Source organism: Dicentrarchus labrax, unplaced genomic scaffold (genome assembly GCF_905237075.1).
Source record: "Dicentrarchus labrax unplaced genomic scaffold, dlabrax2021, whole genome shotgun sequence".
Taxonomy (NCBI): Eukaryota; Metazoa; Chordata; class Actinopteri; family Moronidae; genus Dicentrarchus; species Dicentrarchus labrax.
The window spans coordinates 17805714-17833583 of record NW_026136701.1 but is presented as its reverse complement, the minus strand read 5'-3'; the positions used below and the strand labels follow the sequence as shown (position 1 = coordinate 17833583).

General features: G+C 40.0%; 3 protein-coding genes across 5 annotated transcripts in view; 1 reads left to right on the top strand and 2 right to left on the bottom strand.

The window, feature by feature from the left end:
• Positions 1-20: 20 nt before the first annotated feature.
• ccdc24 (coiled-coil domain containing 24) lies at positions 21-16426 on the bottom strand. Its single transcript, XM_051401233.1, has 9 exons — positions 16117-16426; positions 15245-15406; positions 11195-11352; positions 7660-7773; positions 7439-7543; positions 5848-5902; positions 1979-2036; positions 1460-1577; positions 21-1063 (listed from the first exon to the last, which is right to left on the bottom strand). The coding sequence occupies exons 2-9, from the start codon at positions 15392-15394 to the stop codon at positions 304-306; spliced, it is 1518 nt and encodes a 505-aa protein (XP_051257193.1). The 5' UTR covers positions 15395-15406; positions 16117-16426; the 3' UTR covers positions 21-303.
• Positions 16427-16512: 86 nt separating this feature from the next.
• On the top strand, positions 16513-20904 carry zgc:113531 (uncharacterized protein LOC541359 homolog). Its single transcript, XM_051401565.1, has 3 exons — positions 16513-17064; positions 17835-17964; positions 18153-20904. Exons 1-3 carry the CDS (start codon positions 16714-16716, stop codon positions 18341-18343), a joined length of 672 nt encoding a protein of 223 aa, XP_051257525.1. The 5' UTR covers positions 16513-16713; the 3' UTR covers positions 18344-20904.
• Positions 20905-21448: 544 nt separating this feature from the next.
• Positions 21449-27870, bottom strand: part of b4galt2 (UDP-Gal:betaGlcNAc beta 1,4- galactosyltransferase, polypeptide 2) — a 168063-nt gene continuing 161641 nt past the window's right edge. For all 3 annotated transcript variants that reach the window (XM_051401406.1, XM_051401413.1, XM_051401422.1), the window contains exon 8: positions 21449-26035. In XM_051401406.1, the coding sequence (XP_051257366.1) occupies positions 25885-26035 (151 nt within the window). In that variant the 3' untranslated portion in view covers positions 21449-25884. The remainder of the gene's footprint in view (positions 26036-27870) is intronic.

The window sequence follows — 27870 nt, the reverse complement described above, 5'->3', positions numbered from 1 at the left end:
ACTGCAACATTACAACAACCTCTCAAACACAAGTTTATTTTAATTTATGCTGTATGGAAAAAACCTTATGAGGGCCAGGCACAACAGTTAAAGTATGGGCTGACTTGCACACCCTTGGAGGAGGGACTGGCTGATGAGTGAGTGGACTCCAGCTCTGTCACTTTCTGGCTGACTTGTGCCGTCAAGTCGTCTTTTAGGGGAAATAAAGAATTGTCCATTTATCCATACAGACAGTGGATGGGTGCATGACGCCTGCCCCAGTCTATGTATCACTGCTTTCTGGATCATGTGAGGAGCGATCTGTCAAACAGAGGCTAATAAACTTTGCTGCTGCGTGACATCCTTCCCAAGATGACCATTTTTATTTCTATCAGTTCCATTGTTGCTCTTCCTACTGCCAACGCAAGAGTGAAATCTCTCAGAAGTACTCTTCCTTGTGTCATTATCCACTTGCAGTGTGGTTGACATTAAACTACCTCCGCAGGTACCATTTTGTGTCTTTGATTTCCCTGTTGTTGACATAGCAAGATCAGTACTATTGCTGCTGTAACTACCAGAATCACAGCGAGGGGATGAGGTGATAGTATTGATTTTTCTTGACCTCCAGGCTGAGCTGCTTTTTCTTTCTGTCTGTGGTGACAAATCTCCGCTCGAGCTGTGAGTAGTGCGATGGGATGATGGATGGGTTTTTATTTGAGAACTAGGACCAGTAGTCAGGGCCCTGCAGTGGAGACCAGCACTATCTTGCTTTGGAGAGAGACTGGAGTGATGTGAGGGTTTAACCATTATCTGGTCATTGGCGGGCCCAGAAGAGGTGATCCGGTTCAAGATAGGTGTATGTGTTTTCCTAGGTCCAGAGGAGGCTGATGTGCTTCTGTGCTGTCCATGAGTCCGAGACAGTGAAGGACTGTTAATTAGTTTAACTGAGGTCTTGCTAGGAGGAGCGCCCGACGGTGGCCTGGGTTTAGTATGGCACATAGGAGGAGGTGGATGTGGTCTGAAGGCTGATGTAGTGCTTAAAGTTCCCAGAGTCTCCCCAGAAACCCTTTGCCTTGCTGGTAGTCTGGGGAAAAGGAATCAGAATAGGATTTAGATTGACAGAACACTGTCTTCTTGCATAAAGAAAATAAATACAGAAACAGGAGTTTTATAAGTAGGTAGTAACATCATGTTTACATTGAGAAAGCTTGAATTTAATGAGAAGACACAAATTATGAGCAGGCTGATTTAAATGTTAAAAATAGCCTGCACCCGCCCACATTGAATTAATTTTTATCCGTGCCCATACCCGTGAATTTATATAAATACATTTATTACCCATTACACAACGTTTTTACAAGTTATCCAGCGGGTACCCCTGTGCAGGACTCTAGTGTGATTGTTATGCGCTCCCCCTGCTGCTCCTCGACTCAGTGAACAAAGAGCCTTTCTGCGGGCTGTAACAGCAAAACATACTAACCTGGACCTGCTTTTCAATTCCTTCAAAGGGAGAAGGGAGGAAGCTGGTGGTGAAGCAGCCAACATAGAGGGGTAGAGCTGCAAGTCCATTTGTATAGCTCCTCTTAGCTCTCTCAACTCTGCACATACACAAATACAAGAGATATACTGATATGATATTTAAGTGCAGAAAAACATCAAATGATAGCAATCACCTAGTGCAGGAGAACAAAGTAAGCTCATTATCGAGTTCTGAAAATGAACTCAATTATTGTTACTGCTCTCTGAAGTACTCAAATTAGTTTCACTGTCATTTGGATGGATCTGACTGGAGTCCTAAATGGCTCCTTTTTCATTCATAAATATGTTTCAGAATGAGTTCTACTGGCTAATGGAGGGTGGGTAAAATGATCAGTATTCCCTAAAGATTAAATGGGATGAAGAGGAAGATAAAGAGAGCACACTCATCACACAGCATGTGTTAAACAATAATGAGCCACCAGATGGCAGCAAACACCCAACACTTGGTTTATCGACTCACCTGAAAGTGTAGGTTCTGATTTATCACACTGACTCCGACGCTTTTGTTTAATATTCCCCTGCAAGAAACACAACCACGAAACCGAAACAGACAGAGCTTATGTTACTCATGCAATGTGAGCGCACTTAACATAATGCTATGGCACAAACTAGGACACATTCAGTGTAGTGGCAGTAGTGGAAGCCAAAAAAGAGGAGCTAAATGTATCGAACATGTTCAAGAAAGCATGAGCCTTCGGAAATAGCAACGGAACGAGGGAAACGGATAAAAATAACAGCGAGAGAAAGAAGAAAGGAATGTGTGTGCGACCACTAAACGATTGAGCAGCAGAGTTCCATCCATTCATTTGGCCTCAAATATCCATATACAGAGCAAATGAAAACCCTAGTGCTGTGTGTGTGTGTGTGTGTGTGTGTGTGTGTGTGTGTGTGTGTGTGTGTGTGTGTTTGTAAAACCAAAGAACTGATTGAAAAGTGTGCCTTTGTATGTTTGTTAAGTGTGACTGTCAGCCTCCTCTCCTCATTTTACACCAGCACAAACATTAATGGAGAGTCTTGATAGTAAGTGCAATAAACCAACACACACACACACACACACACACACACACACACACACACACACACACACACACACACACACACACACAACCACAGGCCAGGAGACTGACAGTTAAAACATATATTTTCGGTCTATTTTCCCAGTGGGATTCAAACCCAAACCTCCTAGTGTTGTCTTTCAGAGCTGCAGACAGTATGTGTGGCGTCTCTGACAGTGAAGTGAAATCCAAAACAACTCTGAAACACACACACACACACACACACACACACACACACACACACACACACACACACACACACACACACACACACTCACTCCGAAAATAGGCTTTGTGGTCTGTGTGGGGTTTGAACCTATTACCATGGCGCTGACTTGCTGATATATTTTAGGAAAGCTTGTAAGTTACTGACAATATCCTACATGAATCTCTAGAACCCAAACCCACCTCTGCACAGCCAACATACACAGCTAACAGGAGAACAAGGGTCACCGTTCCTGCTATAAAATCCAGCTGAAACCAACCATCTTTGCATCATCTTATGTGATGGTTCTGCTCTATACAAGCTTGATCTTGCTGGCCTATAAGCACAATCCCTTCTGATAGAAAATCTATGAACTGGTTTTGTCAGCTGCTCATACAAGTTTGACCTGAATATGACAGTTTAGATGTTTTATTCAGTAGGGTCAGTGCACACGGGTCATGCTCTGACCATTGATTCTGGTTTTCTGGTGGGGGTTTAAGGTTTAAGTTAGATTTTGACCGCATGTTTATCTTGTGTATGAAGTAATAGTATTCTCATCCATCATCTCGACCAACATCAGACCACCACAACCATACCATCCCCGCTGACTCCAGTGAGAAACTCCACACCCACAGCTTACCTCCTGCTAAGAGAAAATGGGTCATTACCGTTGTGTTTAGGACCAACTTATGATTGGCTACTACAGGATGCACATAAAAAGGCAATTTGATCATACTGTATCTAGGCTCTAAATGCCAGATTTAGCTCAATTTATCAGGTAAAACATATATAATTGAACTCCGGGGTATAACAGCAAAACAATAGCAATCTCCGCTGCATCAAGCGTGATGGTGATAAGACAGTCATGACAGACCTACAGAAGGACACTTATGGTATCTAAAGTGCAGCTTAGTGGCAAACACTGATACAACACAGTGCTTGACATTTAACATATTTTCCTCCCATTTTCCACTCGATTGCCAGCAACAAAAACTGCAAAAAACGTAGGTAATTATGACAGACCCGAAACAGATGTTAACAATCATGAGCTAAAAAAATGTGATTTGAGTTGGAAAGTTGACTTGCTTTCCTGCTTAGCAATGTCACTCCGGGTACAATTTGGATCACAATTCAAATTCCTTTTCTCAAACACATTTACGTGCTGGGAATCTGAAGCAGTGGATTAGTGTCTGACTAAAAGAGTACTGTAGATATTATTTTCAGTATATGAAACTACAAATAGAGTGTATTTGTCTTATTGAAGCTTTGTTCAATAGATAGAAACCATAGCTTTCAGTAGTTAGTGCAGTTTCACTATCTCCTCTATTAAGTCTGGTCTATAGTATATTCCTGAGGCAATGATGCTTTACAATGCATCAACATCATCCAACACTGCAGCAAATAAAGGGAGTGCACAATAAGTTCACGCCATGAGAGCACGGTGCCACCGGAGCCATGGCTTCATCCCACCTGCTCACACATTAGACAGCAACCGCTTGAGGAGACAATGTCTTTGCAGAGAGAGTGCCACATTTCTTCTATACTGCAGGATCCTTTTGAGAAAGACAATGACGACCAAGAAAAGTCTCTTTACAATTAGCTTCACACCCTCAGGTCTTTAAGACTGGAATAACACACCCATGGGTCAGGCAACGTTACTCTCATAATGTCCCCTCCTCTCTCTCCTACAAACTCTATTACTTTGTGGTTCCTATAGTGAAAATATCTGATGAGGTTTTCCTCAGTACCTGTGCTCTTATCTTTGCAATGGGATCCTTACGTCACTACTACTATTTGAATAAGTAGGTGTTCATGCAGCAGGCACAAGGTCACACACCATATTCACTTTTGGTTCAAACAGAGACTTTTAGAGACTTATTGCTCCTTATATTTCCTCTGTATAGAGTTTTCACATTTTTCAACTTTGTCATGTTTCCAGACAAACTGGCATTGTAACATTTCCAGCCAGACAGACAGACACACACACACACACACACACACACACACACACACACACACACCCACACACACACACACACACACTACAGAAAGATAACTTTCACATCTGGTCTGCAGAGAAGTCCTACATCTGGCCTCTAACTAACTCACTCTCTGGTTCTTTCACAATGCCAGACAAGCATGACAGTGTATCCAGACTGTAGGCATGCTTGTGTGTTTCTTTGTTAGTGCGTGATTGTATGTGTTTGTGTGTGTGTGTGTGTGTATAAATGTCTCTGTATGTATGTAGTAATTTCAGTGATTGGAAGGAGATTGATCTTACTCAGCACTGCAAAGCTCTTGGCCAGACAGATGGAAAAAAAAACTAGCTTAGACTGAGCCCTCGCAGGTTTCCTGTGTGCACGTGTGAGTTTGTGTTTGTGTGTGTAAATGGGAACCGTTGCCGTGTTTCACTGCCAACGGAGAGTTAGCAGGTCTAGGTAAACAAAGTGATTTGTTTTGGAAAAAAGGGGGGGACCCTGGTTGAGGGAGTCAGTGTCTTTTTAATGGAAATATTCAGCATTTTATGGACAGTTTTATAATTATGTATAAATTGTACAAAGTACATCGAACACCTGGAAATCATGTTGTCATGATAAACTTTGTTTTAAGCCTAAAATTGTAAAATTACATTCCAGTAAAATTTCATAGAGATCTAATAAGTCAGGCTGGGTTTAGGGGTTATCTAGAATATTTCCTTTTGGAGTAACAGTGCAGCTACAATGAACACTAGAACAAGCAAAAGAACATATTGTATTGTGCTACTGTATGCTTTTTTATATATGTAATGAAATTATGCAAGAAGGAAAATCATACTGTCCCTATACTGTAATATAAATGGGCTATTCATGTACAGCATGGCATAATAATTCAGGATGCCTACAAGGTTATACTGTATGAGTTGTCATTGTCAAAGCTGTTGTAAGCTGCATCATTACAGCAAATCAATATTTTTGTTTTGGCCTTGTTTCCCATAAATAATTGTAGGATTTGGATCACTATTGCACTGGCAGCTGAAAAACAAAGAAGATTCAAGATTCATTTGGTAGTTTTCCATCCTGTTCTTCTTACCTTTAAATTCTTTACCAGCCTGTTCAACGCTTCACATTCCTCCTTTAGGACAGATCTAGAGAGACACAGACAGACAGTCAGTATGTTTATCATCAGTACCCCAGTTGTTTTTATATATAAAAAAAAACAAAACTATTGAGCCAAAAGCTTAAATCTAGGTCAAAGTGGAAACTGTGCATTCACAGACAAACACCACTTAAAAGCTTTTAAAAATAGGCTGTGGTTTGCTTTCTTAAACGCAGTAAAAATTCATCCAAATATTTAATAATGAATGTCCTAATTTTATGAGTATGGTCAATTTGAATGATAGAATTTGCTAAATATTATATGTCCGTGTATCGTGCAGTGGTTAAATCTGTGAGAACTATCCACTATATAACATTGTAGGCACACAGTGGCAGACTGATAATGAAACCCATCACACAACTGAGGCAGTGACAACAGAATAGGTACACTTGGTGTCTGCTCAAAGTTTATCCTCTGCAGTTTTCATAAAGCTACTGAGGATACAGTGTCCTATTTTTCTTTTCCCTCCCTCTCTCACCACCCCTCCACACTTTCTCCTTCTCTGGTTACATAACCATAGAAGACTTCTTTCAAATGAAAAAGAAACTTCTGCCTGCTCTGGGATCCATTTTCTGACAATGGGGCCTTTTGTTCTGGTTTGAGTCAGGAAATGGGGAAGAGAGGGAGAGAAAGAGAAGTGGAGAAAGAGAGAAGGGGGGCTCTCTTCCAAGGTAGCCCCAGTGACTGTATTGCCCCGTGGGCCTCAAAGTAAGGGATGGAGGAAAGAAAAGAAGGGATGGAGTGTGATGGAGGCAGGGTAATGACAGAAGCCACCGAGGAGAATTGAGGGGAAATTAAGAAAAAAAAGAGGAAAAGGAAAGGCCTCTGAAGGAGTCACTCACAGACATACAGAGCACACATGAACTGTGTCATTTAATTTATTATTTCAATGATCTATACCATAAATAAATGGCTTTAATATTTTGTATTTTTTGTATTGTTTACTCTATTGGTTTACAGTGCATATTCTGTTGCTCCACTGTGCTTCTGCTTGCCAACCTGCGGGGTCGAGACCACCCAGTGGGTAAGAATATAAAAATCTTGCATAATATTATGTTTACTTTTTTACTTTTTCTTATGAAAAAACGGAATAATAAATCCTCTAGAGGAAAGAAATCTCATGCAACTCATGTGACCTGTGATTGTAGAGGCAGAGCGATACATCAGCCAGACTGATATATAGCTTATTGATAGCTTATTTCAGATGTATCATTATGAGTGTATACGTCGGCTGATAAGTAAAAAAATAACTGCAATACAGAACTACCAAACTTGTTTGAGGTAATTAAGAGACAGTGTCTCCATTACATATTTTGTCCACCAGGGAGTACTGACATGTTTTTAATTCTAAAATGTCCCGTTGAGTAGGTATCTTGGTCACAGTTCTTTAAAAACACAAATCTAAGGGAACCAAGATTGAATTTATCTCCAAAATCATCAATATATTATTCGGTCATCAATATCAATTGGTCGGGCTGTCATCACATGCAAAAAAGGATGGGAAACACTGCTCTGTGTAACTTACTTTAGACGGTCCACCACTTCATCAATGTCAGTGACATTCAGCTTGTCTCTCACTGCCTCAATCTCATCCTCAGCATTGGTCTGGACTGAACAGCGAGAGTTCGGTCTGAAGGAGGAGGAAATGGAAAAAGTAAGAAAGGAGAGGACAAATGTGTTATGAATTATAACTACAACTGTCATTCCAGTAAAATATTCAAGTTCTGTTTTAGAGGTGTTACTTACCTGCTTTCATCGCCAGTATCTTCAGGGTTGGTGCTTCTGTAACAGCTGTCAAGGTGACCCAGAGCGTAGTCCACTGTCTCAGGTTTGTACCAAAACACAAACTCCTCGCCATCTCTATAACAACAACAGCACAGACAAAGAAAGTCTTTACACAAGTCAGTTTACTGTATCTGCAGCTCTTTCAGTGTTTGTATGAATGAGTTTTCAGCAATGCTGAAAGAGTATACATAGACTCAGTGCAGCTATACGTGCTCAGATGTTTAAACATAAACTTAAAAGCTATCTCTTCAGTTTGGCTTTTGATTGTAATGTTTTATTTAATAAAGGCTATACAAAATGTGACTTTACTAGAACCTTAGTATCAAAGCTGGGCTCATACAATATTTACAATGGCTATCTGAAAAAAAAACTGATCTCAGGAAGAAAAAGATAAACAGCAGCAACTTTGTATTTTCTGAATGATGCCCGGGAGAAAAAAAAACAAGCAGATGGTGTAGGCAGCTGTGGGTGGGGTGACCTGGTCCGTTCTGCTTAATCTTATAGTCACTACATAAGGGAAAATGCATCTTTTCTGACCACTCAAACAATGACATGGAGGGGTGTGTGTGTGTGTGTGTGTGTGTGTGTGTGTGTGTCAGGACCACACAGGAGGAGGCCAATAAGATAAATCAGTTGACTTTTACAAGGTACACACCCACCAACACACCCTCATACAAAAATCTTGCATGGGGATGGGAGATATTTTCATCTCCCTTCTGTTGATGTGGCTTTAAGCAAATTAGTTAGTTGGTCCTTTGCTACAAATACAGGAAAGTGTCCTTGGCTAACATGACTAGTAAATTAGGTCAATACACATACACAGACATACACACTAATGATGTTCAGGAGAGAGTATGAGAGAGAGAAAGAAAGATGCTGGCCGCCATTAAGATGCTTTGGTAATAATTTCTCAATTTCCATGCCAACAAAGCATATTAAATTGAACTAAATTGACGAACAGAGGGTTGTGGAGCATTATTAAGAGGAAGTGTTATTACGGGGAAAGTGTGCTCAGTTTACTCCTGAAAGCCATTCAGCTGATATACACTTGGGACTTAGCCTAATTGAACGATCAAAGGCCCGAAACACACACGTACACACACACACACAAACAAACACACAGTACCATGCATCAGAGTCAACAAGTATACCACAGCCAGCTTCAAAGCGAGAAAGCGATTTGTGTTGGCACAGCGTGTGTGGCACCAATACTTTTTTTTGGTAGTGTTCCTACGCAGCCAGTAACAATGGGATATGTTTCTCCCACTGAACTGGGAATTTTTCTAATCCATTTACATCACAGCTGAAGCACTTAACAAGAGTGACTTGTGATGTGCCAGCAACTGTGGTTCCAGTCAGTGACACTTTAATAAGACACAGTGCTGTTGTGGATTGTGGGCATCAGACCTGCAGCCTTCTGGATAGTGGATTGTTAGCTTAAACATCAGGCCTTAATGTCATCCTGACTTAAAAGAAAACCCCTGTAAGATTATTTCAAAATAAACCCCAGCCAACTGATCTGTTGTAATATCAGTGTTACATTATATTCTTTCCATTTCTTATGATGCATGAACTGTCTTAGATGTGGAGACTACACTGTGGGAAGTCTTAAATGAATCTGAAATTAAAACACCCACAACAATGCTGCAACAGATTTTTAGCCATGCTAGCGTTTCGGCTCCTGGGACAGCAGGGTAGTGTCAGTCCACTACTTTGGTTCAAACTGAAATATCTAAACAACTATTGAATGGATTTCCATAAAGTTCTAAACAGATATTCAATCTTCATGACTGTGGAGATCCTCTGACTTTTCTTCTAGCACCAACATGAGGTTCATTTGTGGTTTTGAGGGAAACTATTGAAAAGATTGCCATAAAACCTCACTCACTAAACATGGTTGTCATCATAGACGCTGCTTACATGGCTGTCGAGTGTTAATGTTGTATGTTTTAGAATGGGGATGAAATGGATCAAATACGGCATCAACAAATGCACTAAATTTGTAATTTTGGTAGAAATGGATGTTGATTCTACAGAATAGGTCAACATGGCACAAATCAGTTTGAGCAGTGAATCCAAACAAAGGGCTGGGGATAATGGAATACAAAATAAGTGCACACAAAAACAAAACAAAACCCCCTAAAACCACTAAAGAGTTTCATGTGGCTTATAGTTTAATGACAAAACACACACGGACACAGAAAAAAAAAAAGAAAATCACAATAAAAACGACGGCGACAAATTGACAGGCAATAAAAGGTTTGTCACAAAAACTGAGAACAATCCATCTTATTTTGTGCTTTTAGGCCTCAGCAAAACCTACGAGGGGACGTGGGGCAACATTCCTGGCAGCAGCGAGCTAGTTGCTGGGATAGTTACCAGCTCTTTCACACACTCACACCAACATCCTCGCAAACACATTACAATTTAACAGCCTATTTTATGTATCAAAATGTAAGGATGTAGAGCACTTTTACTAACCGATATTATCCCGCCAACAGTTTTTATGACACGTCTTCGGAGTATTTTAATACATGTCATTAAATTGCCAATTGCTACAAGCTCCTCTCTGAGCTGAGTTACGATTCAGCACGATGAGCTGCAGAAATTAAAAACTAAACAGTAATTAGGAAGTATTACCACTTCTTGAGGAACTTATAACCCCCTGATGACTGTGCATCATAAAAAACAGATGCAGTACCAAGCTCCATTGCGTTCTGCCTGCGAGCACTTCACTGACAATTGAATGAGGTCAGTTTTACTCTGTGTTTTTGCACACAAACAATTGAAATGAGTATTAAAACATAAAACACATCTTTAATCCAATAAAGCTAGCAGTGACTGCGTCTGTAAAATCTAGGCTGGTGTTTGTTGGAGTGGAATGCATGGAAGTCTCCCTCCTATAATTGTCCTATTGTTCCACAATTCCCATAGCAGTTTGCAACATCTCTACGCCAAAATCCTTTGTTCCTCTGCTCTCCATCCCATTTGTAACTGCCGAGGGAACACAATATAGCATTTTATGGCACTCTTTGTTAGGGGAAAAAATGACGCAGGGAGTGTGAGAGCAGGGTCTTAACCTACTTGTCCATGCCGTCTCTTGGCTTGTGAAAAAGCCAGAGGGTTGTGCATAATTTAGACCACCGACCAGGGAAAAAGATCTCTCGCTAGAAAAAATGGAGCAAATGCCGCAGGTATGTAAGAAATAAGTGATCAGGGGTGTTATTGTTCTAGATTAATCTGGAATTATGCACATTCCAACCTGCGCAAACCTGTCATAAATAAAGTGAAGGGTTTGTCTCCAGGTACCCTTGTAGTTTCCACCATTATGCATTTGTATTTGACGGTAAACATCAAATACCCAATTTATTAATTAAAATTTATGACCATTAAGTTTTTGTTCCATCCAAAGGTAGTAAAACACAACCTCTCAACCTTTTATTCACTAATAATGTACAGTAGAGTGGATTTATTGTGTGTGAGATCTTACACCTACCTCCCCCCTATGTTGGCTCTCTCTCTGAGGGTCTGCAGTAACATCTTGACCTCGGCTCTCACCAGCTCTTTGACTGCAGGGGGGTCAGCCAGAGGGGAGCCCTGCTGATGTGGGAGCCTTTGCTGGCTCTCCTGCCACATCTTGTACCACATCTCCGCCTGCCAACATCATGATTATGGTGAAGACAACCGGGGGGGTTATACATACAATAATGTATCATAGCAACAGGATATTTACAAGACATGATATGCAGACATTCTCTGTCAGTCCAGGTGACACATTCCCAGCTGACAGCTCATGATCCTGCACCAAGTGATGATACCGACAAAGAAAAACAATACACAACAAACAATATGATTAAGTGAATCACTCTGGACAATCCACTTGCAATATGTTACAAGCAGTGATCCAGACATCCGTCATCCAGTGACTCCCCCTGACAGCCTCCCTGAGTGAGGATGATAGCAGGACTTTTCGTGCCTCGGGCAAGGCGGTAGAGGATTATCTTATTTCTTTTTTGTTTTGGTGAGTCCAAAATATTTGTGAAAAAGCAATTACACTGTGCGTGTACCGGGGCAGGTAGGTGCAGGATTCCTTTTAAATGTGGCACCTGTTACTAAGAGGCATTGTTGACCAAATTACCTATTGTAAAGGAATCCTGGCCTAGAGAGACAGAGCTCTGTATCTGTGTCAAGTGTGAATTTAAAAGTGTTTATTTTCCAACTTTACCAAACTTTTTTGGACTATGGTGCAATCTATCTGGATTTTTTTTCCTTCACTTTCTATTAGTGAAAACATTTTCAGGGCTGTCCTTGGCAGACCGTGTTTAATGTAAAATGCTGTAAACATTGACCGTAGTCTTTTTGGAACAGGAAGCAATACAACCTCTGGGTGCACAGGGACAGAAAATCTGGGTGCAACTTTCTTTCAGCCAAAATATTTTTGATGAAAATATGAAAACAGTGAGCCTTACTTATGTCTCATACACAGGGCTTTCTTGTAGTTCCATATCTTGCTTTCAACTAAAGGAGATGTACATGTAGCACAGAGTGAGAATGATGATGTTTAGCTTGGCTATGTCATTAGACAAAGAGCCCTGTCTGCTGCAGGAACAGGCAGCTTTTTTAGTATTTTTTCTAATTTTGCTTGGATTATCACTGCAGATCAAAAAGGAAAACGTCAGTTTTTTATGCATGACTTCCTCTATGAGCCGGTAGAAGGGCTAAAGCGCCCAGGACCATAGGTGTACCTGAACATTTGGCAGCTTTTTTTTTTTTGCATCTGTACACAAACCTGTCCTGAAAAATCATTGTTATTTAACCAGAATGTAACAGCCAAATAAAAGAAATCATTGTGGGTTTAAAAAAAAAGAGAGGACTGTGTGAATGCTTGCGTGCATATGCATCTCAGTGAGGTCTGGATATCATTAACACATCCACACCTGTTGCCTGCCAATCATTTCTGTCATGTTGCAGTCAAAGACTTCACTTCAAACGAATTCACTGGAGAATACTAAACACACCACTTCTGGTCTTTGCATGTGTGTCCATTCGCATACTGGTATTAACACAGTATGCTAGACTCACGCACACACACACACACACACACACACACACACACACACACACACACACACACAGCCCTTTTCACTCTCACTGGCTTCCTCTCTCTGTCTTTGGGTGTTGAGGTGTTTATGTTACAGGAATCGTGGCTCACTGGCTAACAAGTTGTTCCTGGACCCCCCCCCCCTCTGCTTTGAGACTGTTGATCTCATCCAGGAGCTATTTTAAGGGGAAGCGTTGTTGAAACCTGTCAGTTAAAAGACCTACTAGGAGCCATTATGTTGAATTATTTAAATTGCGTTTTAGAATACATTTAACTAAAGGGCTCATTTTCATTCAGAGTAGAGAGAAGGAGTGAGAGTGTAGAGGGAGGTACAGAGAGATCAGCCTTGTAGAGAGACTTGAAAAGAGAGGCTAATGTTCCCTCTGATCTAACCGCCCGAGACAATGGAGACCTTGATGGAGGGAGGAATGGCGGTATTGAGGAATGGAGGAGTCGCCTGCAGATCAACTATTACTTTTCACAGTGGCTCACTGAGGGATGGAATTCATTACATGGCTGCAAGAGAAACAGACAGGGACAGAGGAGAGGAAAAAAATAGAGGACAAAGCCATGGAGATAAGCAGATACAGAGAGGAAAGAGAAAAAAAAAGAGAAAAGGAAGTGATCCTGCAGTAAAAGTAATAACTGAAGGAAACCTGCATGCACTAGTCTTGAGAGTTGAATAAGGCGCTCTGTGCTTTGTTTTGTTTTTTCTCTGGAAATTTCTTAAAGCTCTCCGCCTAAGTCTTTCTTTCCATCTGAGGGCTTTACGCCCAGCCACTGCATACACCGAGCTGTAGGTGAAAAAAAACCATCAGAGCAATACTCAAAGTCACACGCACGGTACACATATGCACACACGTACACATCTATTTTCTCTACCCAGACACACACACACAAACACACAGTCTAGCCAAAGAATATGTGTTGCTAACGGTCTTATCAACAGTTGAGGATTAGCCTCTTTAACCCTGTTATACCGACCCCCTGACTCACTAAGCTTACTGGGCCTCTTCCTGTGTATGTGTGTGTGCAGACGGGGGTGTGTCTGAATAGGAGGTGAATTACTCTGCATCATTCTGGTTTGGTTTTAGGTTTAATGCTTCTTTGAAAAGTGCTTTAAATGCAGGTTTTGTGATGTAAAAAGACATTCAATTTGATAATTTAATTGTGAATGTATAAGCGTTTTTACACGGTTTTCTGACTGCAGAGCTGAGACCAACTCTGCCCGTGTGTTTTTCTGCAAACAGCAACTAGCATTTGGCTCAATGCAGGCTGATAACATCTACAGATGGAGAGATTTCAATACTGAACAAACAAAAGAAGATGGCAGAAGGTACAAGAGTAGAAAAGCAAATAATATGATACTATTCGAGACAGCAAACAGCAATACGGAGATTTTTATGCCCTACAGAAAGTGCTGATGAGAGAGATTCTTTGAGTCTGTGTGAAATCTACAGCGACAGACTTGGTCTTAAGTGCACATGGCATGACCTCTCTTATGTAATTCAGCTTGAAAGGAATGTTTTCTCAGTAGACGAGGCGGCACTTCTTCCCATTTAGCTTTTAAGGACAACCACTGAGCTGTTGTCAATGCACGGTAATGTTCTGTGGGTTTAATTTAAAGCAGCAATTATTAGTTGATTAATAAATCTGTCAATCAACAAAACATTTAAAGTTTGGATTGTTGGTTGGACAAAATAAGACATTTGATGATGAGACTTTGGGCTCTTGGAGCTCAAGATGAGCTTTCTTATTTTTTTTGTCATTTTAATTGAGAGTTGAAGCCCTAGATTTGTTTTTAACACAGTAAAATATATGCTGCATGTCAGTATCATATCAAGCTATGCAAGCTACACAAATGACTCATTTCAAATTAAACGTAACCTTAGTTGTAGATGTTTATCATCGACTCAGCAAGTCTTTCTTGGATGATGTCTTTTTTGCCAGAGGTGAGTGTTTTCTATGCGAAGGGCTTTGGGGCCGAGAGTTTAGCTGGCCTTGAGTAAATATTGATGTCTGTCTGGCTCACATTTGGACTTCACTGCAGCACAGTGCCAGTTAACCCACATTTCACTTTTATTAGGGAGCCCGGGAATTGTAATAATGAGTGTTTGCAGCCATAATAACCTACGAACACAACCCAACACCACAGTTCATAAATTGTTCGGGCAGGAATGCTTAGCTGTGCATATTTTTGATTCACCCTGAAACCAAGCTGAAAAGGAAATTCTTGTAGATGGTGTGATGGTATTCTTGAGGGATCCTACCAGACACAGACCCAGTCTCTCAATTCTTTCAACGAATAAAATAGCAAGTGTGAAAAAACATGAATGATGAAACAAGTTGTACCGACTGAATCTGAAGAGAAACTAAAAAGCCAAGTATGCAGCAATATTTTGACAGAAAGAATAAGACGTTTTGCAATCATAACAACCTTCTCACCTCAGAGTGGATATCTGTGTACATGTCAACCAGGGAGTTGCCCAGTGCTGTACGGATCTTATGCAGCTCTGACCCAGTAACATGTTCAGCGATCAGGGTCCACAGAGACTGGCTGGGGAACCAGAGGTGGTTTCCATCTGGAGACTGCATAGAAATGGCAATCTGGGGGGAAAGGGAATGGAAAGAAAGTGCAGAAACAAAACAATATACACCATAACTGAGAGAGGTTGAATAACACAATTTAGCTCATACTGTAGTACTTTTTTTTGTAGAAACTTAGGGTGTTCTTTTGAGTATTTTCATGTTATATCCCCACATTTGAATCTGGATCCACCAAATTTTGGACATTTATGCTTGAAAAATAACTAAAATGTTTAACTGATGACAAATAATCAACTAATTATTGCAGCTCTATTCAAAACATATCTACCCTGTACAGATTTCACATTTATTTGCATCATTAATAATTAATAATAATAAATATACTGTATGTTACGGTGCATTTTCCTGCAATATGAGTACTTTTGATACTTAAAAAGTATGTTCACACTGTTCTACAACTACTTTTATTGTTAGGTAAAGGACCTGACTAGTTGTTGTTCATCCACCACTGACCAAAACCTAAATTACTAACATTAGTGGGTTGCTCCTTAATCAACTTTATCTACAATACTGAGAATGACAGAATGTCGCACGGCTAACCTTAGCTAACTAATACATGAGCAGGTGTGGAATATAACGTAAATCAAACATTAACACAAAAGAAAAAAAAAAAACAGAGCATATTTCAAACACTGACCGGTCCAGTTATGCTTGTGTAAACACTACAGACGTTTATAAAATTGTGTTGTTGCAGAGAAACAAACGCTCACCTTAATGGGTTCCTTGTATCTTGCGAGCCTGTGGTATCCAGGGCAAACGTTCCAGTTGCTAAGAGGAGATCTCGCGAGAACTGTCACCGGTAGGTTTCTCCAGAGATAGGCCGTTTATCTCATCTGATACAAGCGTCACATTTTTATTTTATTAAAATGAACCTTAAAAAAGCATGTAATGCAAAATGACTCAATGTAACAAATTTGGCTAAATACTTATTCTATGCGTTGGAGTAATTACACACGAGACCACCTGTGTTCTTGTAAAAGTCTGGACTAATAAAATGTTAAATTGGGGGCAGGGACAAACTTCAGACTGGCGTGTGTGTGTGTGTGTGTGTGTGTGTGGTATAACTTTCCCTCTTTATGCCCCCCCAACCTCCACCTCCTTCCGGGCTCTGTGCAGAAGAGTGCGCAGCCCCAGCAGACCGCTGTGGAACAAAGTAATGCCAGGGATTGTTTGCGCTCAGTAACAATGTAACAACCTTCACATTTGCGTAAACTTGGATAACCTGTCTACCAAAAACTACAGTGGATGCTTCCAGTCCACTTAACTTACTTGTTAAGCTTTTTGTTTTTGGACAAGGTGAATCAATCATGGTTTGCAGTGAGCGCCGTACCGTGGTGCGCAGAATACGCACAGCCGTTTTGGCACTACTGCTTTGCGCACAGGCCGGGTTTGGCTTCTCAGTCGCCGGACAGCATGAAAGCACCTGCGAGGCCAACGGCAGCATATACTTCGTTGGGGAATGGTATTTTTTAGAGTCTGATCACTGCACCCAGTGTGAATGCACCACCGAGGGCTCCGCCTGTTCCCGCACCGACTGCACCGCTCTCCCGGCTGCGTGCATCCATGTCAGCCACTATCCCACCGACTGCTGCCCCAGGTGCGAGAAGATTGGGTGTGAGTACCGAGGAGTGGTGTACGAACTGGGGCAGAACTTCCAGGTAAGCTTCCTGGAGACTTGCAAAGATGGGGGTGGTCAGTGATGGCTTCCAGCATGTGTGAATGACCCTACAGATATTATTGTTATTATATGGCCTTAAATGTTTTAAGATTACTTTGTCCTTTCTCATATGCAGTCAGAATATAGACATAATATCCACCAAAGATTCAAAACCCTGTTCTTTTCTGACTTTTCTCTAAGTTTTGTTAAAGATAATACCATAAATTATATCAAAGAAAGACATATACACTATTAATAGCCCAAACACATAGGACAAAATTATTTTTTTTTGTTTTCAGAAAGGTATTTAATGTCTTTATATAATGTGCAGTGAAGCCAGATTGTAAAGTGTTTATCACACAGGTATCATAAAAAGAAAGGTGAGCAGCAGCTCGACACTGTTTATGTGTAAACCTCAGGTTTCTTGGTCTGTTTCATGCAGGTTTGACCCTGTTCTTCAATTACTGTTCCTTATCATTCAAATATGTGGCTATGCACAAGCATATTTTTAAAATGAAACATAAACCCATGACACAGTTTGCCTAAATTTGTATTATAATCTGTAAGGATAAGCCTATTTACATCTTCTTCACTGTATTTCCTTCCAAAAATGTTGGTATGTAACTTGAGTGTGCATCAGGGAATTGGAGGTAAATGGCGCCCCCTTTTGAGTTGGCAGAAGGAGGGATTGGTGAGAGGTGCTGGTGAAATTGTGATCCATATTGAGTCTCATGCTATTTGTTTATATATGTATGTGTGTGTGTTTTCCAGCCGTCAGAATGTGAGCAGTGCACTTGTGACAATGATGGCATCGCCCGCTGTCTAGTTGCAGATTGTGCCCCTCCACCATGTGTCAACCCCGTCTACCAGCCCGGGAAATGCTGCCCTGAATGCAAGGAGGGTAAGTCGATAGTAGCAAAAAAAAGGGAAGTTTAAAAAAAGTAAAACTCCTCTCAGAGATGCAGCAGGAGATTTATGCACCACTGTTAAATGTAGTTGTAATTTGCATGCAGGGATTAGTGTGTACACACAACACTGTCCACTTGACAGCTGCAGTTACACTTACCTCTCTTGCTCACCTCCCTCCAGGTCCTAACTGCTACGTTAATGCGTCACGCAGTCAGGTGATTCCCTCAGGAGAGCCCATCTGGGTCGACTCCTGCACCAAGTGTCGCTGTCACGATGGCCAAGATGCTGGATACTGGGAGGGGAACCGTCTCGCCACCTGTTCCCGTCTCAAAAACTGCACGCCCGAACAACCATCCACCCAGAAAAACTGATTTACCTTCAGCACAAAACCAGCTGAATCAATCAATACACATCCTATCTCTAAGAACAGGCTGAACCCTACTGTGCAACTGAACATGTCAGTGGTATAGCCAGACGTAAAGGATCATCTGCAACCTCAAACATTTTTTTGGAACAGAGCTGAACGAGAACCAAAGAAATAATTATAAAAACACTAAAATCCATCAGAGCAGATCAGCTGCAACACAAGGACTGTTTTTATTCAAGAATTCTGCAATTCTGATGAGACCAAGTGAGTCTTTCACTTTGGTGGACACAGCTGCCCCATTATCAGGCCTTAGCTGCATATTAAATCCGAAATACAAGGTGGATTCACAGAGCTCCGGGTTCACTGCATGGCAGGGGGTTTGGCAATTTGATTAACTGCAAATTTATGAAGACATTTTCTGAAGTAAAATATCGACAAAGACAGGCCTTGCATTATTATCTATGTTAGATAAAATGTGGTCCTGTTGTGCAGATGAGCTCTGAGCAATATCTAGGAGAACTTTATTATTTTTAGTTGTTTGTGCTTCCATGGTGCATATTCCCAAATAAAGTTGTGTTTATTCAGATTACCACAAACTAACTGAGATACAGAAACCTAGTGGCCAGGTAGTGTTACCCTCCAGCATAGAGTACATGTGGACTGGTTAGTGGAAGATCAGTACTGGCCCCAATTTTTACTCTGTGTCCCCTACTAGGTTAATTTGGCTATATGTAAAGAACAGATACGACTTGTATCCTGCCAGCTAAGAAGATGAATTGCAGTCCTTGAAAACCAATGAAAACAGTGAAAATAGGGTTAAAACTATTTCTATTTAGTAATATGGACTGCAGTGATGTTTGATTTAGAGATCCTTAAACAGCCTTGGGGCAGAACGTCTATGTAAAAATCCATAATTAAACAAATCTGACAAGAACTAGAAAAAAACAAACTCGACCCTTGAAAGGTTGCTCACTCACTCCAGATATTTAACCTTTTTAATTTGATTTTATCTGCCTGCCCACAGTAAACAACAATAACAAAGCCAATAAGATTATTGGATGTTGAGAAATTGTATTTGACCTGTCACAGTTTGATGCAGCACCCATATTTATGCACAGCTGTGATGCTATTTAGACAAGGAAATGGCTGAGCAAAGCAATTAACAATTTGTAACCGTTCTATAAATTCTGCAGTTCAACTTCCACGCTAATTGAAATACAATGTGTGAGACTATGGTCAAACATATGACTGTACAGTAGTTGTAGATGATGTAGCGATTTGTGAAGTCGGTTTCATTTAATGGAAAGCTATTTCTTCATGTACACTGTAGAGCAGGAAAAACAATCTGTAATTTACTGCCTTATTCATTTTCCACGAGAAAGAATGTGTATCCTTTCATAGAAACAGCCTTCATTGTAATTTCCACTATTATCAAAGCGCGCTGTTGTTATTTACCTCCTACAGAGTGATCTTCAGTGTGTGATGAAAAGCAGCATGAAGTGTCATTTTACATGCAGCACATCTTCCTACCTTTATGTGTCATTATCTACCACTTTAATGAGGGACCTTTGAATGGAAACCAAAAATAATCTTGTTGCTTATGTGCGGTGTTGAACCCTATAATGGCATTTCATTTACTGCGTATTTAAGACGCCCAAGCTGCTAGTTACATGATGTGTATCATTACAACTGACAGCTTTAATTCTCCCTGAAAAGCTTCTTTATGCAAGGTTTGGGATTGCATTTTAACTTTTAGGGTTATGATCACGTTTTAAATCTTATTTCATCTTTATGAATGAATACACTTTTACTGTATTTACAACATTGTCTAAGAATGAGACTAAATAAGATCTCAACGCTGCTCTTACATAGCTATCATCTTAACTCCTGAATGAGCAGAAAGAAACAGGGTTAAAGGAATTCTTTGACATTTTATTGCCGAGAGTTAGCTGAGAAGATTGATACCAATGTCATGCCTGTTTGGTAAATATGAATCTATAGCTAGCAGCTGGTTAGCTTAGCTTAGCATAAAGACTTTAAACAGCTAGCCTGACCCTGTTCAAAGGTAGCAAAACCCACCAACAAGCCCCCTGTAAAGCTCACTTATAAACACTTTATATCTTGTTTATTTCATCTGTACAAAAAACCCCAAATGGCTTTTTACACTTTGGTTTAAATATGGCTTAAACAAACAGGATACAACATAATCATAAAGTGAACTTCAGAGGTATCGATGGGCAGAGTTTGTTGACTTTGGACAGAGTCATCTAGCTTTTTCCACATTTACAACCTTTATGCTAAGCTAAGTTAGCCAGCTGCTGGCTGTAGCCTTATATTTACTGTACAGACATAGTAGAGGGCTGTGTCAATCTTATCATCTTACTCTCGGCAAAAAAGCTAAAAACTATTCCTTTAAGTGGAGTTTCAATTTATTGCCTAAAATAAAAGGGAAATTATATGAATTGCTCCCACAAATCACGTGTCATGCTGGTAATATAGACAAGCTCTACGAAACTTCTTGTAAAAGATTCCAAATTAAACCATATTTCTGTTCAAAATCTCTCACTTTCTGTTTCTGTGTCTTTTTACTTCATTTCAACAAGTCTGTGAACAGTTTGGCTCTTGGATGCCATCCTGATTTCCCTGCAGAGCTTTTCTGCAGACAGTTTGGGACTAGTGCTCCCTGCAAAACAATAAAAGAAGCAGAAAGTAGAATAGAGACAAAGCGACACCTATACTTTGTAGCATTAAAGATATGTTTATACGTTTGGGAGGGTGGCAGGAAGGACAGAAAAGATAAAATGAAGGACTGCAGAAGACAAGCCAAATGTAATCCACGAGGCGGTACAGCATTTTAGTCCACCAACTCACTGGGACCGCACAGAAACAACAGTAACAGGTTTATGTGGGTTGTCACGGCAACAGGACACAGGGTTGCCAAAACCCGCCGATATTACATTAAATATCTCCAGGATTATCTCAGTCTGCACGTAAAATAAAATAATCATGAAGTTTCTATTCAGCCACCAGAGTTTGACTGACTTCTTCAGGAACCCGAAAGAGAAAAAACAATCACAGCGACACATACAAAACAACTGACAACAACATATAATCTTTAACCATCAGATTTATTGATTGTATAGAAAAAGTAGGTTTGATATGACATAATGCATTCTATATAAGATATAACATTTTCAACATTCAATGTACAAAAAAAAAACATAGCTAGAGATACAGTAAATGTTTAAAAATGCCCAACAGGCCTGAAAGTCCTGTCAGCTCTCTGCAGCAGACGAGCAAAAAATGTATTTAAAAGAAAACGTTTCAAATACTTAACCACATGAGGTTTGCTTGACAACTGGAACAGCTTCAAAAGCCCAATAAGAAACATCAAGCACTCCTCACGGTTGTTCTCTCAAGTAAAGGAAACGTTTCAAATACTATTTTTGCTGAAGTTTCTGCTGCTGATCTTTACATCTATATCCCAAGTTACTGTTTATACACACTGGGGTCATGCCTCTCTTGCTATATCCTCCATTTTGTCCAGTCACTCCTCAGCTTGTACTTTCTTTATCTAACTGACCTCATAAAGAGTTGCCTGTAATTAGTCAGAGTACCCTTGATAAAGCTACAGTTATAAAGGGTCAACTCTACAGATTTTATGCATGATGTTTAGTTTATTGGTCATGAGGAGTGACTCAACCTTTAAGAATAGCTGTATAATGTCTTCTGTGGCTCTGGAGGGAGCTTTTAGAAGTATGCTAGCTAACTTAGAAACACAGGGACTCTCCTGGATAATGTAATGATACTGCAGGTTTATGTTATAACCACAAGTTTTAATTATTTCAACAAAATCATGTTTGTTTGCAGTCTGGAGGACGGCTCTGAAAAAAACTACAGTACTCATGAGCCTCAGCTGCTCTTGCTGTCAAGACATGGTGCCTTAGTTGGCAAATTTCAAATCAAAATCAAAGTTACCTAGCCTGCAGATTGTGTAGATTTTTAAGATATGTCATCAAATGTTTTTTGCCTAAATGCACCTTGGGAGTTGTAGTTGTTAATCTTCTGTACTGATGATTTGACTATGAGAGTTAAATGCCAATCAAAACTGTAAAATCATCTGAATCATCAAAAATATCTGTGAGTCATGTAATATTGTCTATGGGAAAAATGTATGTGACTTTTACTTCTGCGCCCAAGGGTGGTTCCTCCAACTTCGCAATGTTGTGAAAGACACTATCAAGGTGCATTGTGGGAAATGTAGGATTCTGTTTTTTTTTTATCTTGACCCATACTAGAAACTAAAGTCAGGATATATTTGCCTCTGCTGCTTCAATTTTGACCATTCTTGGTTTAATCTATCCCTCAAAAGACACCCAACTTTATTAAAGTAAAACATTAAATTGCTGAAGTTCCCCTTTAACACTGTAAGAATGGGGAAAACTGATGAATTAGAGGTAACAGATGAAAGATAAGCATGACTGCATTACAAACTGAACTGAAACAACAGTTCGTCCCACTTTAAAACAATGACTTTAAAGCAGGATATGGGGAATATGTGAACATATCTCTGCTATTGCACAGGATAAACTGTAAACAGTATAGAGAAGAGATTATATTGACCTCTCCACATGTAGTCTGCCCACCGAGGAGACTGAAACTCACCAGGAGAGCTCTGCACTCTGAAGCATCAAAATAAGGAAAAAGAAGAAGGGTAGAAAGGAAAAGAAAGTCAGATAAAGTGGAGGAGAGAATGATAAAAGGCGAGAGACAGAGAGAGTCACAGATGGGGATGTGTGCTGAGAGGGAGAGAATAAATAGAAAAATAAAGATACAGTGAGTGGCACAGATTCAGAGACACAAAGAGAGGCCTTGTCGATACCTATTGAAAGAAGAAGCACTCTTGTGAGACACAGCTGTGCCTGAAGTGGGCCCACCACAAAGCACAACAGAGTGCCATTGACACACACAGCCTGGACTGGCAGAGTAAAAAAGAAAAGGCAACGAAAGAGGAGATAATGCAAAGAAAAAAGGGAAGACAGCGTGAATGCATGTGTGTGTGTGGAGCAATCATACCTCCCAACAGGCTTGAGGCGAAGATAATGGAGAGCCAAACAGATGGGAGCATTTTTGCCTCAAGGCTGACCAAAGAGGAGATACACAATTTTCACCAAAATAAAAGCCCTGTATTGTTCAGAATGATACAAAACTCAAACAGTTACAGCACTGCACACAAATCGTCTGTCTGGAAATATTCTGTATAGGTTTTTTCATGATCTCGACTTCTATATTACCCATCTTAAAACACACATCTTCATCGATTGATTTTACACACAAAAATGACCTTTAAATGAAAAATAACATTTTCTGCCCCTTAGTATAGATAACTTCTGAAGGCATCAGTTTGGTGTTTAGGCGTCAAAAGTAACAGCATCAACAGTAGGAAAAAGAAAACAGAGGAAGAAGAGTGATGTATCAAAGCATACAACAGTCAAAGGCTTCAATATTCTGATAAAGGAAATCATGATAAAATATTGTGTTTGTTCCTTATTCACACGGGGAAAGTTATGAAACTCATATGAGGCAAAAAAAAAGTTTTAAAATGAAAATTTCACAACAGAACTGACAGCAGATGATGAAAAAAATCTGAAGCTGCAATAGAGATGTCAATCAAACCACTCAAACGATAACTTCTCATTACTGCCTTAAAATTCACAATTTCCACCAAGAGAAGATCGCCTCATAATTTCCTCTTTCCGGATATGATGGCCTAAGATTGAAAGAAAAAGATAGCACGGAGGGAGAGAGAGAGAAAATGGCATAGTAACAGTTTCAATTGAGTTTTAATGAATTGTGATACTTAAAAAAAAAAAAAAAGAATCTGACTCCCAGGTTACATTGTAGAATAAAAGTGACCTCCAAAATTCATTACTTTTCTCCTAGTGCTGTCTGTAGAGCCAGTGTAAAAGTTACAAGAGCTTTTGTATCCACGCTTTCCCCCTGTAAAACATGAGTCATGACTTTATCTTGACAGCTCATTTCTGATGTTAAACCCCAGTGGTGTCCCATATATGTTATAATATGGTAAACTTCCAATTTTCTAATTAGAAATACATATTTCTACTTAATCAAATCTGTACCTTAAGGAATATTATTGTACCTCAAGGCCATTTACATCTTGTCCAGACACAAATGTACCTTTAAAGCACGGATTACCAAAATAAAACCTTCTTCAAGTGGGGTGGAAAAACACAAGTTTCCAGGAACCTAATCTCCAATATGTGTCACATGGGGTTACAATCATGACTGACTCAGTATATATTTGCCTTGTTGTCTTCAGTTCCTCGATTTGATTTCAAATGTTCCACCACGCCGCATTCAGCACAGGAGAAAACTTTTCATCTCTTCAATATGTTTACTTTTGTTTGTGAAACCTTTCCGTCACTCCACTAAGTACATTTCCAAAGTTTTAGTTTATATATATAAAAAAGAGAACGAAAAGAGAGTTCTCAGGAGTTTGTTGCTGCTGACGAACATGTTTTATCAGCGTGTCCCAGCACTGTTTTTGAGTCTCCTGCGGTAGATGCAGGCACAATACACATTCATTAATTGATACCGGAGGATTTGATTGAGTAAGTAGATCCAAACAGGTGACTCCCTGACAAAAAAGTAAATGTTCAATCGTCTGTGAGTCAGCTGATTTCTTTGAAATGTAATCCATCATATGAAATACCATCGACCATCACTGCATGTCACCATATTTAGTTAATGTTACAACTAATGGAAATCTCCATTACCTTGACCATCACTGTGAATGCTTGGAAAGTAACATTTTTGATGGCATTTGTAAGGTTGTTGTCCATCAAGTGGAAACCAGCAGGTGTTTCTGTCTGTGCATCCACGTATAAAGCCCATTTTTTTCTTTCTCTCTATATGACCTTGGTCAAATATTCCAAGAAATCCAACTCGATGCTGTCCAGTATTTCAGAACAGGCCATGAAAACGTTCCAAAGTTTCAAATGAAATCATCCAACAATAGCTCCCGTCAATATCCTCCGTCGATATGCCATTGAATCACCTCCAGTCTACAAATGATTGTTAATGGAAACACAAAAAACACACAAAACAAAGTTTCAGCTTTCAGCAAGTTTGATGGCACCCTTTTGGTCAGCCACTGATATTTGAGCTTTTGGTCCACACTCTTTAATTCTGAAGTCACTGACTGGTAAAGGTAGGAGGTGTGAAGCAATTGGCTGCTTGAAAAAGTTGTAGGAGGAAAGAGCCTGAGTCCTGGTTAAAGAAATGGCTGAAATCTAAAAACAAAAACAAAGAGAGGGGTAAAGAGGGAGAAAGAGACCAGTGTGTGCTTTTGACTTTTTCCTCTCTCTTACACTCCCGTATCTTTCCGGGATATGTGTTCCCTCTTTGTTTCATTCTTATAAGCTCTCTTCTTCTTCGTCTTCTTATTTTTTTCTTCCAGTCAAGGTGAGTTGACCCCCTCATCTTCCTCTCTCTCCCTCTCCCTCTCTCTCTCTCTCTCTCTGTCTAGCCCTTAAAAGGCCGGGGTGGTGGTTTGCCGATCTCCACAGAGATATTTGTGTACAGAGGGTACCTCTTGACCTGAATCACTCTGTAGGTCAGAGAGCTGATGCCGTCCTTCTTCATCGTGTTCTTCGTGTTCTGTATTTTATTAAATCTGGAGGGTGAAACAAAAACAGAGAGGTGGGAGGGTTGGGGAAGATGGAAGAGAGAGGTAAAGGGAAATGGGGGAGGTGGGGGACAATTTCATTAAAAACAAAATTGGGAAAACTTCAAAGTAAAATCTTCTTTGCTGTTTGTGTGGGTCTAAATGGGTATGTCAGTGTGTTTGATTACAATTATTTTACTAATTTACAAGTCTACAAATCAAAGAACAACTTAAAAAACAACAACATGACTTTGTGTTGCATTAACAGGTTTTCCTCTTTTGTTAATCATCTAGTGATCCCTCAAATCTATTAGCGACCCCCTGCTGGAGTCCCGAACCACTGAAACGCAGTTACACATGGGAACTGGAATTCACAATCATGGATCCCGAGGTCCAAATGAATAAGAGAAAGGAAATAAACACATCACAAAACATGAGAATAAATCAATGCAGAGAGCAATCAGGAAATCAAAATAATGTAAATACATATTGGAAGTAATACGAGAGAGAAGAAATAGTGCTCACACATGGGGAAAGCGATTATAAGGTGCTATATAATGAGTGACTGCTAATATCAACATCCACATTAAAATCCACAGGATGTTAAGAGCCTGATGTCTATAAGTTCTCTTTTTTTTCTCTCCCCCTCTTGGTAACTTTACATGTTCAATAACCTGAAATCAGAGAGAAGAAACTGTTGTGTTGGATTGTGTAAATTGAAGTACACATCCAGTTTCCTTTACTGTGTAGATCTCGACCAACAGGTGGTGCTATTGCATCGCACTGTGACTCAGTGAATTGTAGTACAGTATATATCACATCCACCTCGGTTTGTTTGAATTATGCTGGAATCTCCCTTCCCCTATTGGCTGTTATTCAACGGTTACATCAGAATCGGCTCTTACGTTAGAATCTGCTGTGATTTTAGTATTAAGATGGGAAAATAATTCACACAGTGTGTCAGACAGTTACACGGTGCGGCTGCTGCGCTTCAGTTTGTGATGCAACCTCTGGCATTACAACGGATTCGTAACACAAGCTCTCCTGTCACCCTTGTTGTAGTATCAGTTTTTGCAGTCAGTCAGGATGGAAACGAGGCCACGGTGTGTGAGTGTCTAACAACATGTTTACAACACTCTTGTCTTAAAAATGCCTTCTTTTTTTTGTCTGTGAACAGAGAAAGAGCTGATGTGTGCAAAAACACACAGCCCTTTCAAAAGATAGCAGTGACTGACTGCAACAAAAGACGTTTTCTTAATGATATGCTTGGACGTACAACTGGAGTTGACACTTCAGTCCGACATGGACCACTGAGTCCACAGCGTCTTGTCAGAACTGACTAGTGAGGATCTCTCTTCTCTCTCTGCATCGCTTTCTCCTTCTGTCTCTCTCAAATCAAATCAAAAACAGCTTTATTGGCATGAATGGAAGCAGGAAAAATGTTGTCAAGCATCTTTCCCTGGAACAATATAATACAATAAGATATAAATAGAATTACTTGTTATCTGACTTCTACCAAGGATCGGCACCTCTATCTAAAAGGGAGGGAAATTAGATTAAGAGAAAGAGTGCAAGGAAGAGAAGGAGAGGATAGGGTAGGAGAAAAAGCAGTTTAAACTGAAATGAGGGCTGGATGAGAGGAGAGAAACATGGAGGATAGATAGGCTGAAAGATAAATATATATATATCTCTGAGAAAGAGTGACAGATGGAGGGGGCAAGATATACTGATATTAAAAAATAAGTGAATGGGGGGAGGGAATCTTTCGATGAATCTAGCAGAGATTAAACCCAATAAACTAATCCCTACATACATACAGAGAATATCAGATGCACGTACAGTCA

Coding starts and splice junctions, on each gene's coding strand:
- ccdc24 (XM_051401233.1), bottom strand. CDS start 15,394: ATGCAGTCTCCAGATGGAAACCACCTCTGGTTCCCCAGCCAGTCTCTG. Junction 7,544..7,659: donor GATACTGGCGATGAAAGCAG/GTAAGTAACACC, acceptor CTCCTCCTTCAG/ACCGAACTCTCGCTGTTCAG. Junction 1,064..1,459: donor GAATTGAAAAGCAGGTCCAG/GTTAGTATGTTT, acceptor CCTTTTCCCCAG/ACTACCAGCAAGGCAAAGGG.
- zgc:113531 (XM_051401565.1), top strand. CDS start 16,714: ATGGTTTGCAGTGAGCGCCGTACCGTGGTGCGCAGAATACGCACAGCC. Junction 17,065..17,834: donor AACTGGGGCAGAACTTCCAG/GTAAGCTTCCTG, acceptor TGTGTTTTCCAG/CCGTCAGAATGTGAGCAGTG. Junction 17,965..18,152: donor CTGCCCTGAATGCAAGGAGG/GTAAGTCGATAG, acceptor ACCTCCCTCCAG/GTCCTAACTGCTACGTTAAT.